General features: G+C 44.5%; 1 protein-coding gene and 1 long non-coding RNA gene across 2 annotated transcripts in view; both read right to left on the reverse strand.

Annotated features, from left to right (window-relative positions):
- Positions 1 to 211: 211 nt before the first annotated feature.
- Positions 212 to 1,269, reverse strand: LOC138240752 (uncharacterized). Its single transcript, XR_011189996.1, has 2 exons — positions 1,207 to 1,269; positions 212 to 311 (listed from the first exon to the last, which is right to left on the reverse strand). It is a non-coding gene; the product is annotated as an uncharacterized lncRNA (long non-coding RNA).
- A 9,425-nt stretch (positions 1,270 to 10,694) lies between these two features.
- trpm4a (transient receptor potential cation channel, subfamily M, member 4a) overlaps positions 10,695 to 14,329 on the reverse strand; it is a 29,930-nt gene continuing 26,295 nt past the window's right edge. The window contains exons 21-27 of the mRNA XM_015353371.2: positions 13,910 to 14,084; positions 13,180 to 13,348; positions 12,790 to 12,971; positions 12,503 to 12,635; positions 12,152 to 12,224; positions 11,973 to 12,066; positions 10,695 to 11,194 (exon numbers count right to left, since the gene is read on the reverse strand). Of these exons, the coding sequence (XP_015208857.2) occupies positions 11,175 to 11,194; positions 11,973 to 12,066; positions 12,152 to 12,224; positions 12,503 to 12,635; positions 12,790 to 12,971; positions 13,180 to 13,348; positions 13,910 to 14,084 (846 nt within the window). The 3' untranslated portion in view covers positions 10,695 to 11,174. The remainder of the gene's footprint in view (positions 11,195 to 11,972; positions 12,067 to 12,151; positions 12,225 to 12,502; positions 12,636 to 12,789; positions 12,972 to 13,179; positions 13,349 to 13,909; positions 14,085 to 14,329) is intronic.

Below are 14,329 nucleotides of genomic sequence, written 5' to 3' on the forward strand. Positions count from 1 at the left end.
CTTGCGAGACACCAATTCACAGAAGGGGCTAATGAGATCTTTGCTTGAAGTCTCATTGTGCTGCACTATTTCATTTTTCAGTGGGCACGACTCACAGGCATCTAAAATCATCTCAGTGACGGACTAAACAGGCCTCTCGCAAAGACTCGGGAACGGACACAGACCTTATCATCTCTGCTCCTCGGGAAGCGTGCAGAGATCACATTAGATGTGTTGCTCAAGCTCTTTATTGTCACGTACAGTAAACCCAGCAGTGTGGTCAGTGCGGGATGTGTTCTGTCCTGACGGCAGGGTCAGCAGCCAGAGGAGACCTGAAACACAAGACGGAGAGGTAAGACATTGATTCCGACAGAGAGAGCTTTCACACCGGGTTACTGACAAGAGGAGCAATAAGAGAAGAGTTGTAAAGACACGCCGAAGAGAATATTCTCATCTAAGAGGAAATATTAACAAGTAGGATGTTAAAATGAAAAGCATTAAAAACTGCATGATCTTCAGTAGTGAAATGATTACTGAGCTCTGGGTCACGGACAGCAGGGGAGTGAATGAGTTGTTTATTTTGTTTCCTGTGAATTATGTAGAATTCACAACGTGTTCCATTTGTACAGGAAAACCATTGAGAGCAGATTCACTTCTTCTGCGCCAGAATGAATGATTTCCATCTTCACTCTAGGGTACTGTACTTTATAGCACTGTATTGTATTCTGCATATATGTCTGTTATGTATACATTTTCTTTCTCACTTTGTCTCTCTGTCCATTTGTATCAGTTTGTAGGAGAGCACCATCACACCAGCATCACAACATTTATTCTACTGCCTTATTAAGCAAATGTCTCTACTAAATTCTTTTTATATATAAAACATTTTTTGACATGATATACACAAATGGCTAATTATACTTTCTGATTATATTTCCATCTTAGAAATGAAGCATTTCTCTCCTGCAGTTTGAGGTTGTTAAATAGAAAACTGGATCACTCCAGGGCCGAATCTTCTCCCTCTCTTACACTCTCTTACATTCGTTCACGAATGATCACAAGAGCAAACACATAGACTGGCTTCTCACAAAGTGTGTCGATGACACAGTCCTGGTCAGCTTACTAAAGGACCCAGAAAATCACCACGGGCCGGTCTGAACAGTTTCACGGAATAGTCTGTTGACTTCTCTTTGATGTTTCATGTTACAAGAGCAAAACAATACTCACTGATTTGAGGATAATTGCGCCATCCCTCCAGCCTGCTGAAATGAACCGTCAGACTGCAGAAGCTGTCAGTGACTACAGGTCCTTGGGACTGGTCAGAGAAACCTGAGATGAGACAAACGTTGTGAGACCATTTATAAGCTTGTGACCTCAAATTAAACGGAAGTCAGACATTTTCAAAGGGGGCAACACTGCGGCACAGTGGTTAGCATCGCTGCCTCATAGCACCGGGGCCCTGGGTTTGATTCCAGGGCTGCTGTCTGTGTGGAGTCTGCATGTTTGTTCGCGCTGCAGGGGACACCTCACCCCCACAGACACAAACTCACACCACAACACAATCAACCCGCCAGTATCAGTTTGTGTTCAGTGCTGGGGAGGTGCCTTGTCCTTGCAGAACAAAAACAAGGTGATCAGGACTGACGGCAAGATTCAGGTATTCAAGTACCCAGTAAATCCAGGGCTCAAATGGGGGAACTGTTTCACGAGCTGCACAACATCCTCACACACGATGACAGAGCCTTGGAAAGCCGTGTGGAGAGTGAGGTGCTCGTACCCAGCCGGAGTTAAAAGACCACGCATTGAGCAGAGCAACTGAGCAAAAGCACACTATCAATCTATCCAACCCAGAAAAGCACACATCTCTGTGATACAGAGGCTAAGGCAACATGTGAGTAAAGGATTTTGAACCAGCAATTGTGCTGATGAGCCAGTCAGCAATTTTTCAGAAACAGCAAACATGTCGTCAGCCTCCAGGAGCTGCAGAAGATTGTGAGATATAAAGGAGTGAAACCAGGGCAGGAGAAACTGATTCCTCGTGTAGGAAGCTGAGGAAAAAGATGCACACCCTGCAGACTGAAAGGAAGACAGCACAAACTATCAGTAATGTCAGCCTAGAAGAAAGTGTAGTGCAGTGTGTTGCAACTAAGTTTTTGTTCAATATTTGTTTTGTCTGAAAGAGACTGTTTTGATCAGATACATGCAATACTATTTCTTTCTCATTCTCTGTCTTTTTATGTCTTATTTGGATCACACCATAAAGTTCATAACCCAGCCAGTTGCTTTGGCTCTGAAAGCATCCCTCAGCAGGGACAGCCCTGATCCCCAAACACAGGGCTGCCCTTCCCACTGCCCGTCTGCTCTCTGCCCAGTGGAAGTAGCGTTTCTGCCCCGCAGCTGTGTGAGAGAAGATGACCTGAGAGCACTAACCCACCTCTGGAGAGGGAAGAGTCTCAGCTGGAAGGGAGGAGGAGCTGCCGGGCTGCCGCAGACAAGGCGCCGCTGAAATGATAGAGAAATCTTTTAGAATCAAACGTCACCTGGCTCAGTGTTTAAGCTGTAGTACATGATCACATTATATTATTAAAACATGCAGACTGCCATTTCCATTCTGTACAAACAAAGAGTTTTCCATTGTAGAAAACACCACTGCAAATCCAAAGCGGAGTGCACTGGGACTGCAGTCCAGAGAAACCCATCATGTTACAAGAACTGGAGGCCATTTCACACCAAAACTGTACAATAGGATTCTTTCTGCACACCCAGTACTGGGGGCTGTGTCAGAGGCTCCTCACCGTTCTGTGATGATTTTAGACGTCGAATCGGGCAGGAGGCAGGCGCTCTTCGGGAGCTCTCGTCGCGTGCTATAACTCGGACCACGCGATGGCACAATTGCTTCCTATATACAAACAGAAACTTCAAACAACAAAACCCAACAAGAAATCTGTGCACACTTGGACTCCTGCTGCAGCTGAGGAGCTGTCACGCACACACCCCCTGTGTGGGTAGTGTTGGCCGTAGGACGTGTTGCTCACAGAGAGAAAAAATACACCATAGCAAGTCAGCACTCAGACAAACCAAAAGGCCAGTTTTATTGAAGTTGACGCAGCTGGCCACACAAACACTCACTGGGTCTCTTCACCAGATATCCACACAGACAGCACCCCAGGAAACCAGACCCATGAGAACAGGGGCAGAGCATGCAGACTCCACACAGACAGCACCCCAGGAACTAAATCCAGGCTCCCAGCGCTGCCACCCACTGCGCCGCCGTCTCTCACCTCCACTTGCAGATCATGACGCGACCGGGACCGGAGACTCCTCACTCCTGCAGCAACACACCCCAGCAGGAGGAGGCGCCGACGGACTCGCTCATGGTGCAGTGAGCCCAGCGGTGTGAGGCTGGTGTCCAGCGCTGATGTGTCCCTGATAGTCCTGTCCCACAGCCTGCGAGTCACCGTTTCTTCCACAAAATACTCCAGCCAGCGCTTTTTAGACTCAAGTTTCTTAAGTTTCTGTTTTTCTCGCAGATTAGATTAAAAAAGCCGCCTGTTGACCTGCTGGAGGTCAGACCCGCTCCGGCAACAACTACTGCAGCTCCGTTGCCCCGGCAACCACGTTTTATTTAACAAAGTAAAATAAACACAGGAGAAAAGTTTGCAAACAAGACAAGAGAGCTCAGAAACCCACAGACACGACGGCAGTGGGTTTTGTTTCTGTGTCGAGTTGATAAACCAGGCAGGACGAGCGCTGCAAACACACTAGAGTACATATAACACAATCAGGGGTACACAAGACTCCTGCTTTTTACACAAACAGGTTCAACAGGTCAATAAAGAGCAGGTCGGCACAGCTGTCATGATGTCTCATTTACAAAGAGTCTGAAGATTTGCTCGTCTCTTCCCAGAGCAGCTTCACTCCGGAGAGCAAGAAACAGCTCCTGCCGAGTCCGTCTTGTAAGACAGACATAGAAATCCGCGACACGGTAAATACACTGACATTGTATAATTAATTCTGATGCTCAATCAAATCTGCGTGTGGAGCGCAGTCCAGAGCACTATAGAGACTACATTTCCCACAAGCCCTGTGGCGACTTCCTTTTGACGTAATCGAGTCGCGTCTTTTTATTTTTAATTATAACAACAATACATGCCATAAATATGTATTGTTACATATAACACAGAGTATAGTCAAGGGCACATACGATAATACATGTACATGTTATGGAAAAAGATTAAACAAGTAATCTTGTTTAATAGCAAACAAAAGCAGATGAGGTCCGTACATGTTTCAAATTGTCTGTACAGACGCATTTACGTCCGTTTTAAAGTGTTTAAACATGGGTCTCCTCTCACAGCATTTCGTTAATTATTATATCGTGGAAGTATCATATTTTTTTAAATACAAACGATATTTTCATATTACTTTCAATAGGTTTAAAATGTAGTATTATGTAACTTCTAATGTCAATATTAGTTTCCTTCTTTACGTTATCTTTCAGAGTTGCTGTCACAAACGTCACAGTTATCATCTGTATTGATTTTCAATCTCTGCACAACGAGGATCTATACGGAGGCGCTATTGGACTCGCCGCCATAGACTCGTGTATCTCTGTCGCCGCCCAGTGGACATTTCTCGAAAGTGCAGTTCTTTTTAACTTTTTATTGTAGCAATAAAAATAGATACAATACAAACAAGAGTATATTTATAGCACATCAATAATTCCATCAGGGGTATATAGTATAATATATTTACACTTCTGAAAAAAAGATTAAACTAGGTTAATAAAGAAAAGGGCTGATATAGTCTGTAAATACACTTTTACATCTATTTAAAATGTTCTAACGAAGCTGCCTGAGGAAAGAACTTACTGTTTTGATTACATGAATCAGAGATTGTGACTCTGCCTTTAGCTTCCCATTCCTTCCAAACAATTTCAATTTCACACCTCTGGTTGTGCCAGAGGGTCCCCAGCACTGCTGTCACCTCTTCTGTACTCCTCCTATGCTAACAGCTGTGTATCTACTGCTGACTCCGTGAAAGGAATCAAGACTCCAGATGATCCCACCCAAATAAAAAAAAAATTCTGGAGTGGAAGGAGGTCTCTGCTTTAGTCAGGTATTTGGAGAGCACCACCACACCAGCCAAACTACCCAAACAGTTGCTTAGGCACTCAAGTGGACTTGATCAAATTAAACTTTCCAACCTAATAATAATAATAATTGCTTACACTTATATAGCGCTTTTCTGGACACTCCACTCAAAGCACTTTACAGGTAATGGGGACTCCCCTCCACCACCACCAATGTGCAGCATCCACCTGGATGATGCGACGGCAGCCATAGTGCGCCAGAACGCTCACCACACATCAGCTATCAGTGGGGAGGAGAGCAGAGTAATGTAGCCAATTCATAGAAGGGGATTATTAGGAGGCCATGATTGGTAAGGGCCAATTGGAAATTTGGCCAGGACACCGGGGTTACACCCCTACTCTTTTCAAGAAGCGCCCTGGGATTTTTAATGACCACAGAGAGTCAGGACCTCGGTTTTACGTCTCATCCGAAGGACGGCGCCTGTTTACAGTATAGTGTCCCCATCACTATACTGGGGCATTAGGACCCACACGGACCACTTGCTATGGTGTATTTTTTCTCTCTGTGAACAACACGTCCTACGGCCAACACTACCCACACAGGACAGCTCCTCAGCTGCAGCAGGAGTCCAATTAAAACCCCTTTAGGGCACACTCACACCACAACACAATCAACCTGACAGACTCACCAACACTGGACTGCAGAAGCGGCAGGAAACCCTTGAGAACATGAGCAGAGCATGCAAACTCCACACAGACAGCACTCCAGGAAACCAGACACATGAGAACATGTGCAGAGCATGTGCGCCGTCTCTCAGCCTTTCACCTCCACATGCAGATCAGGACGCGACCGGAGACCGGAGACTCCTCACTCCTGCAGGAGGAGGCGCCGACGGACTCGCTCATGGCGCAGTGAGCCCAGCGGTGTGAGGCTGGTGTCCAGCGCTGATATTTACCGACAGCCTGCGACTCACCGTTTCTTCCTTTTCTTCTGCATAATGTCCACAAAATACTCAGCCAGCGCTTTTTAGACTAACGTTCTGCTTTGCTCGCTGATTAGATTACAAAAGCCGACTGTTTACCTCCCAGAGGTCAGCTCGCACCAACTTCTGCAGCACCGTTTCCCCGGCAACCACGTTTTATTGACAAAGTAAAATAAACACAGGAGAAAAGTTTGCAAACAAGACGGGAGCTAAGAAACACGAGGACAGTGGGTTTGCTTTATGTGCCGGGTCGATTAACCAGCGCTGCAGACACGTGAAATACAAGAAAACTTACACACAAGGGAACACATAAGAGAGACAAAGAAATACAAGACACGATAAATACGCTGAAATTGTATTAATATAATTCATTCTAATGTTCAATGAAATCAGCGAAACACATGGGCAGGGCAGCCCAGTGAACTAGAGACTACATTACCCATAAGCCCTGTGGGCGACACCATTTTGACGTCATCGACTCGCATCTTTTGTATTTTTTATGAGACCAAAAACTACAGGAAAACGTAACGTAGCAGTCGTATTGTCAGGATACATGCAATAATACATGTACATTTTATGGAAAAAAAGATTCAACAAGGTAAATGCAGATAAGGCCCGTCCATGCTTCAACGTTCTTACAACACAGAAACAGACACATTTCAGAAAGACATTCTGAAATAAAATGTCTTTACATCCGTCTTAAACTGTTCAAACACGGTCTCCTCTCACACCATTCCCTTAATAATTATGTTGCGCAAGTATAATAATGTTTTAAAATACAAACGATATTTTCATCTTCCTTTTCAATGGGATTAAAACGTAACAAATGTATTTCTTTCCGATTTCAAGTCTTTCCGATAGCGCTTTGAGACTCAGCTCCGTGTATCTCTGTCGCCACCCAGTGGACATTTCTCGGAAGTGTCACCGCCCGCCGGAATTCGGAAAAGTCCCGGGACCGAAGCTGTGTGACTGGACAAGAGCCTGTCTCCCGCCTCCTGCTGAAATCTCAGCGCCGATTGGACAAAAGCTGCTCACAGTCCGGATCCAGTGGAAGGCCGATCCACTCCGGGTTTTCCGTAGCCGGCAGTCCGGATCCAGTGGAAGGCCGATCCACTCCGGGTTTTCCGTAGCCGGCAGTCCGGATCCAGTGGAAGGCCGATCCACTCCGGGTTTTCCGTAGCGGGAAGTCCGGATCCAGTGGAAGGCCGATCCACTCCGGGTTTTCCGTAGCCGGAAGTCCGGATCCGGTGGAAGGCCGATCCACTCCGGGTTTTTCGTAGCCGGAAGTCCGGGTCCGTTGCAAAGGCTGATCCACTCCGGGTTTTCCGTAGCCGGAAGTCCGGGTCCGGTGCAAAGGCTGATCCACTCCGGGTTTTCCGTAGCCGGAAGTCCGGATCCTTTACGATGCACGCAAGACTACGTTACAGATCACCGGAGTACATTATACAGTCAAATAAAGATAAGGTACGCACAGCTTTCATGTTGTGATACTTAGACATGGTTTGGAGACGTTCCCTCGTGTGTATTTTGAATTATTCAAATGCGTGTCGCTTCAATTTGGAAGCGCATCATTTCAGTGCATGAGCTTGCCTGTTATATTGGGCGAGATTTCACACGGATAATCAAACAAGAACGAGTTTGCCCTGGAATCCAGTCCACTGCCCAACCTGAAAGTCAGAGCATGAGAACGGACGGATTGTATGGCGATTGTGGTGTTGCTCGACCACATCAAGTAGGCGAGAAGTACAATCTGCTACTACGACATACGGTCTAATTCTTCAGTTTTCGATTATTTCTCATCTTTAGGCTATTTATACATCTCATAACGAGCGAGTATAATGATTAAGCCAATGATACATTATATTTTAGATTCGGTTCAGCAGTATTGAGCAGTAAAATAACATCAATTTGTCTACAGGAAATGTCAGAATTAGAAGCCTTCTTTACACCATTTTACCGATCTGTTCAGAGTGTTTTAACAACAGAACAAAACAAAAACAAACGTAAGGTTTCTGGGCTGCTTTGAGATAGACAATTATCATCTATATTACTTTTAAATCTATGCACACTGTGTATCTTTACCGGGTCGATTCAATGTACAATTTTGTACTGACGCCTTAACCTTATTATTCATACAAAATCTGTTTGACAATAGTCATGTTTGATTCCACTCACTTTCCCCAAAGAGGTGCTCCAAAATAGTTTGACAAGATATTGTGAGATTGCGAGAGGGATCTGAAGTATTTATTAGTACAAGTTTAACTAAATTGTTTTCCTTGTAGTCTAATAAAGGTTGTAAATTCTTCCGTAGTTTCTGGTGGGCTACTGTTAGTTTCTTAAAAGCATCAATACCTCTCTAGGAGTAGCTCTGGTTACGACGGATTGTTATCAGACTTATCACAAACATGATATCTATTCATAAAATCTGCTTGATTCTACAATTCATCATCCACACCAGTTAATTTGTTGACCCCGCTTATACTATTTTAAACCCAGTTTTCAAAGCACGGGTTTATTTTTTCTCTGTATTCTAGATGATGTATCTATGGGAGGTATGTTTATCTATAAGAGACCACGTGAGGAGAACTTCTTCATGGAAGCTGGCAAGTTTCAGGGGGGTTTCCAGCATCCAAATGACATTCAAGTCTCTCACGAAGACTTGACGCTGTTTACAAGTCTTGAGAATGCCCTGTGAAGCAAAGAACAGGATGTGTTGAGGCTATTCAAAAAGCAAAACTGTAAAAAGGCAGCAGGACCTGACTGTGTATCTCCAGCCACACTACAGCCCTGTGCTGGCCAACTCGCTCCAATCTTTACAGACGTTTTTAAGCAATCATTGTCCCAGTGCACAGTGCCAGACTGCTTCAAATCTTCTGTTATTGTTCCTGTTCCAAAAAAGGACACAAGAACCTGCCTTAATGCCTACAGACCCGTCGCACTAACGTCAGAACTGGCGCGTCTTCCCAACACGTTCGTGTCACGGTGAGGTGACCCTCAAACAAGAATTATTTCCTGCCTCATATATGACTACGGCACCTAGCAATGCAAACAGGGTGCTAGGGCCCCTCTCCATTACCACAGGTTCTGTTGATCTCCCAGATCCACCAATGCCCACACAGACCAGCGACAAGCGACAAGCATGTGTATCGTATAAGTGACCTTTTTATTTTCTATCCACATTCACCATCACCCAAAGACACAACGAAAACAGCAGCAACAAAAGGTCCTTCCAAGGGTCATTTATACAAATGCTGCCCTCAAGAAGCATTAAGGGCTAAGGTCACTAGACCAGCAAGAAAAATGAAACTGCACCATTTAATGCTCATGATGTCCGCACACACATCTGATCCAGCACCAACTTGTAGCTCCATGTGTAAAATGGCATCCTGTATATTGATTGTAGATGTACAAGAGCCATGGAAAAATACTCAGTATATACAGTTAAAAAAATAATAAAGTCTCCAATTTAATGTGCGCAAACCACTCAAAATACCACAGCACACGAGAACATCCTCTGGATGCAAACCCCCTGCAGAGAACACAGGGGAAACCCCCCAATCTAGGGCTCCTGCCACAGGGGAGGGAGAGACACATACGAACAATCAGTAAGGACCGTCCCACCCCTGGTAATCCACTAGGTACTCAATTGGTTTCCTTTTCCAAGTTAAACCAACTCATTAGCCCTTTATTTTTGCCCGTGACATGTGGCTTGAAGCCAAACATAACATTCAATTTTAACCAATAGGAAGCCCATTTATCCCCCTTGGTCAATGGTCTAAGAACATGTGACAGACCCAAAACATAATCGGACTCTTCTCTGACTCACATAAATTTGTTCTGATATTACACATACTCTGAAATAATAATGTGGATTTACACACATTTAGATGCATTTTTCTAGTCTGACTGTATTTTTGCTGTGAAAAACATTCCATGTTTTTTTAAATCATTCAGAAACTCTCCAAATAACCTGCCAGAATAAAAACTGATCCATTTTTAGAAGCCACATGACTTGTGCTGTCCAGCGCTGTTCCACCCAGAGGTCATGTGACCTTGGCGGCAATGAATACTGAAGATCACATAACCCCTGATCCACATCACAGCAGAGTTCACTCAAACTCAGTGGACAGAGTGGGTGACTCTAGTATGTTCTCTACTGCAATGTGCACAGCTTCTACAATGCAGCACAAATCATATGACCTTTGGTACAATTCATATTGTATATCTCACATAGAATTTCTCTTGGTGGTGTCAGTTTGACAATTCATAGAATTGTTCAGTTATTAAAATTTGTCTGATATCTTTATTCATGGCACTCATAGAACAGAGAACTGTACAACTGAAAAGATCTACTATAGCAGTGGTATTTTACAGTAGAGATACTTATAGAGACTTGTTTCAAGGAGTTCTTTCATGAATTGCGTTCCACTTGCCCACAAGATACAGACTTTCAGAATTCCAACAGAAAAAAGCAAAGTTTAGTATTTTTGCTGTTTACCACAATAGCCTTTAAAAAAATGCATTTTTTGGTAATTCTCAAAAACGTGAGACAGAAGTGGCTGTGTCCACCCTGAGCAGTCAAAGTAACAAAAACACAACTGTCATTCAAAACTGTTTGAAAGAAAGAAGCAAGCCTTCAGGATATTTAGAACATGTTTATTCAAGTCTTGTTCTGAGCAACTGGGCCTCAGAGTCTCTCCATGCAACTCTACAGCCTGAGCAGTAATGCCTAATGCATCCAGGAACAACTGTTATATACGAGAACTCCCCCTTCACGCCTGTGAATTTCACAGACACATAAAAGGCTCTTGCTAGATAATGGAGGAAAATGCAGTATCACATGTAGTGAACATGTCCAGCCCTGCAGTCAATAACTTAACCATTTCAACAGATTTTAAACTGCTGCTCAAATGAGTCTTTGGAATAAAATCAGATACTTTTACTTTTCTGAACCTACAGACATTTTAGAATCTAAAACGAGTGTCAGTAATTAAAATGCAATTAAAGATGGTCATCCATGACCGTCAAAAGAATCCATTTCTCCCTGAGAAAACGGTCCGCCAGCATTCCACAGGAGATGAGTGTTGTAAGAGACACATGATGGACTGGATACAAACGTCCTACAAAGGGGTGGTGGGATCTGGACAGAAACAGATAAGACCCATGAGACAGATGCTGGTACTGTTGTGCCTGGAAAACTCCTGAATGTCCAAATCACTAAAATGGTGTCCTTGCCTTTTCTTCTGGTAAAACATTTTTTGTAGATTTCATGTCTTAACAACCAGTATATGATCATTACGTCTCATTGCTATGGTTCCTAGAACTGTTTTTGCAGCTTCTTGGAAAGATTCTTAATTTGGCTTTCTATTCCTAACATGCAGCCCAAGACAAGCCTGATTTTCAGAGTTCAGACTGCAGAATCGACTATTGCACCATTTAATTCAACTTTGTAACTTTAGATAACAACTACACTTTACTCTGGGTAGAACAGATCTCTATGAGACGATCTGATCCCCAGTATTGGGCACTACAGACCCTAATGAGAAGCTGTGATCCCCAAGACCAGGGACAACAGACCTAAAAGAGTGATGCCCGATTCTCAACACTGGGTATAAGAGAACACAATGAGTCTGCAATTCCCTAAGAGCTCAAAAAGGTCTAATCAGGTATATAACACAGTTAAAGGGATCGCTTTGAGTCTGGAATTAAGATATCTAGTGGAACAAACCATGAGACACTGAAGATGCTGAGAGAGAACAGGTTCTCCTCACACATGCACAGCTGAGGCAGACCATGTAGCAACCTCTTGTATTAAATGAACTGGAAAAGCAGATACAGTAGGTTCTGAATACAGACAATTTCCATTGGAAAGGGAGTTCCTATTTCCCTAGAACAGTAGACAAAATCCTGGGACCCACCTTTATGGGTGGGTGGGGGACGGGTAGCTTTAATGACATTACTCTGAGAGAGTGCTTCAACCATCCAGGAGAGGGCACTAGAGCAGTACTCCATCTGTGAACACAGATAAAGACACACTGGGCTGAGCAAGGCACAGTACTGAATACAGGGAGGGAGAGGAAGATGAAGGTGGACTCACTTCCGACTCCAGCACTTTCAGTCTGCGATCATGATCCCGAATCTCCGCCATGTGTTTCAGCACATTGTCCACCCTGCGGGACAGAGAGCAGAACACTGAGCCCAGTCCTGCTGCCGTTCTAGGTTCTGCTGTATTTGTCAAGACTGTCACTGTAATTGCAGAGATTCAGTCCCTTAGATCTGAGCTAGGAAAAACTGGGGACAGGGTGTACAACTAAGCTCAGGGCAGGACTGCTCTGGACAGCAGAATCGAATGTATACCCATGTGTGAACAGTCTCTGAGCATGTTAACGCGTGTTTATATACAAAATGCCAGCTACATGAGATGCTATAGTAGACAACAATGCAGTACTTGTTAGAGGTGCGTTTGAGTCGCTCCGAGTCGCTTTCCCTTTTGCATTTGTTCTGCTGTGCCAGGAAGTTTTCCTTCTGAATTGCTTCCCAGGTCAAGAGACGATTGTCCTTCTGTTTGCTTAGATCCAACACTAAGGACAGACACACACACATACTTCAGTGACACAGACTTATTGTTTCATAGCCTCTCAAGCAGAAAGCAATACATAGAGAGCCAAGTCACACCACTGGTAAGTTGTGAAAAACAATCAATGAAATCCCAGGTCATGACGGTCAGAGACTCACTGAAATGCTGTATCTTGACAGAGGGCACTTTGCGAATGTTCCTCTTGATTAAGAGGTTTATGTGTGAGAGGAGGATGAAGGGCGGGGCCAGAGCTGGCCGATTGTGATACTCCACAATCAGGTTGTAGCGCTGAAACTTCCAGTAGATGTCACTATTGCCCTGGACTTTGGAGAATGTGTAACTGCGAACGAAGAGAAACACAAGGAGAAAGATACACCTCTGAAGCTGTATGACTGAACAATGAGATCACTTACTCGAGCTGCAGTGTAATGAGACGAAGGATGAAGAGGGACAGAAAGAGCAGCCCAGGAGTTTATGTACAGATAAACAGCACCTTCAGCAGCTGCAAAGGACAGAAAGGAAACAAAAAGGCCCAGATGTCTCTATACCTGAACATAGCGATCAGCAGATTCAGCAGCAGTATGTTGGTGACCAGCAGGTACACCACAAGCAGGATGATGACGAGCCAGTTGGCATAGGTATTGGTGCATGGCTCCATGCCCATATGAATCTCCTCCGCATCGTAAGAGCAGTTTCCTTCCCCAGACATCTTAGCGGCTGCAGAGACAGAGAGAGAGACTTGCTAACCCTGTCTGTTGAAGATACTGTATATATTCATAAGAGATGTGTAGTTGTGTTGGTGTTTTTAATTTATTGCAATTAAGGTGGTTTTTAACCACTAAAACAACCAAAAATAAAAATATTTTACTTATTTCATAGTGATCAGAGTTCTATCAGCTACAGACACTACAACAGAGAGAAAGACCGAGCAGATACTACAGGGAAGCAGACCACTGTTCTCTGCTGCTCTGAGCATAACAGTGAGAAAAGATAACAGCATTGGGACCATTTAACATGAATATCTAAAAATTAATTGAATGAGACAAAATTAGTTGGATGAGATCTATAATGAGACATCAGAGCATCAATAACATGGCTCAATAGCTTGTTCCAGACTCCCACAACCCTTTGTAAGAAGAAGTCCCCCCTGCTCTCAGTTTTTCATGCAGTTTCCACTTGTGCCCCCAGTTGATCGGTCAGCGTTGCGATGCCGACGTCTCCGAGTCTCTTCCTGTGCTGTGCTGCACGGCCAGGTCCGCCCCAGACCACCCCTCTCACCGTCTATGTCCTCCAGCGGGATCTGTCCAAAGATGTGCAGGTAGGGCCGGTAAAAGACCCTCCGCATGATCCACTCCGGTCGCGGCTCGTACGGGTAGAGCAGCGCCTGATTGGCTACACCGTACGCCATCAGCCACACCCCCAGGAAGAAGAGGAAGAAGAAAATGTCCTTCATCTGGGAGAGACAAGCAGGGATGAAGCATGGACAGGCAGATGACACTGCTGCTGCACCAGAGAGAGGAAGAGGAGAAGCCGACTGCTGTAAAAGGGATTTGAGATTTTCACTTCCACCCACTTGATGGCCGCGAGGCTGATGTTGCCCGTTTCTGTCTTCACGCGGGAAGGAAAGACAAGCCAGACCAGGACAAATTGGTCAAATTCGTAACATAGTTCCTTGAAAAGAAAAGGTGTTTACTACTG

Source organism: Lepisosteus oculatus, chromosome 7 (assembly GCF_040954835.1).
Source record: "Lepisosteus oculatus isolate fLepOcu1 chromosome 7, fLepOcu1.hap2, whole genome shotgun sequence".
Lineage (NCBI taxonomy): Eukaryota > Metazoa > Chordata > Actinopteri > Semionotiformes > Lepisosteidae > Lepisosteus > Lepisosteus oculatus.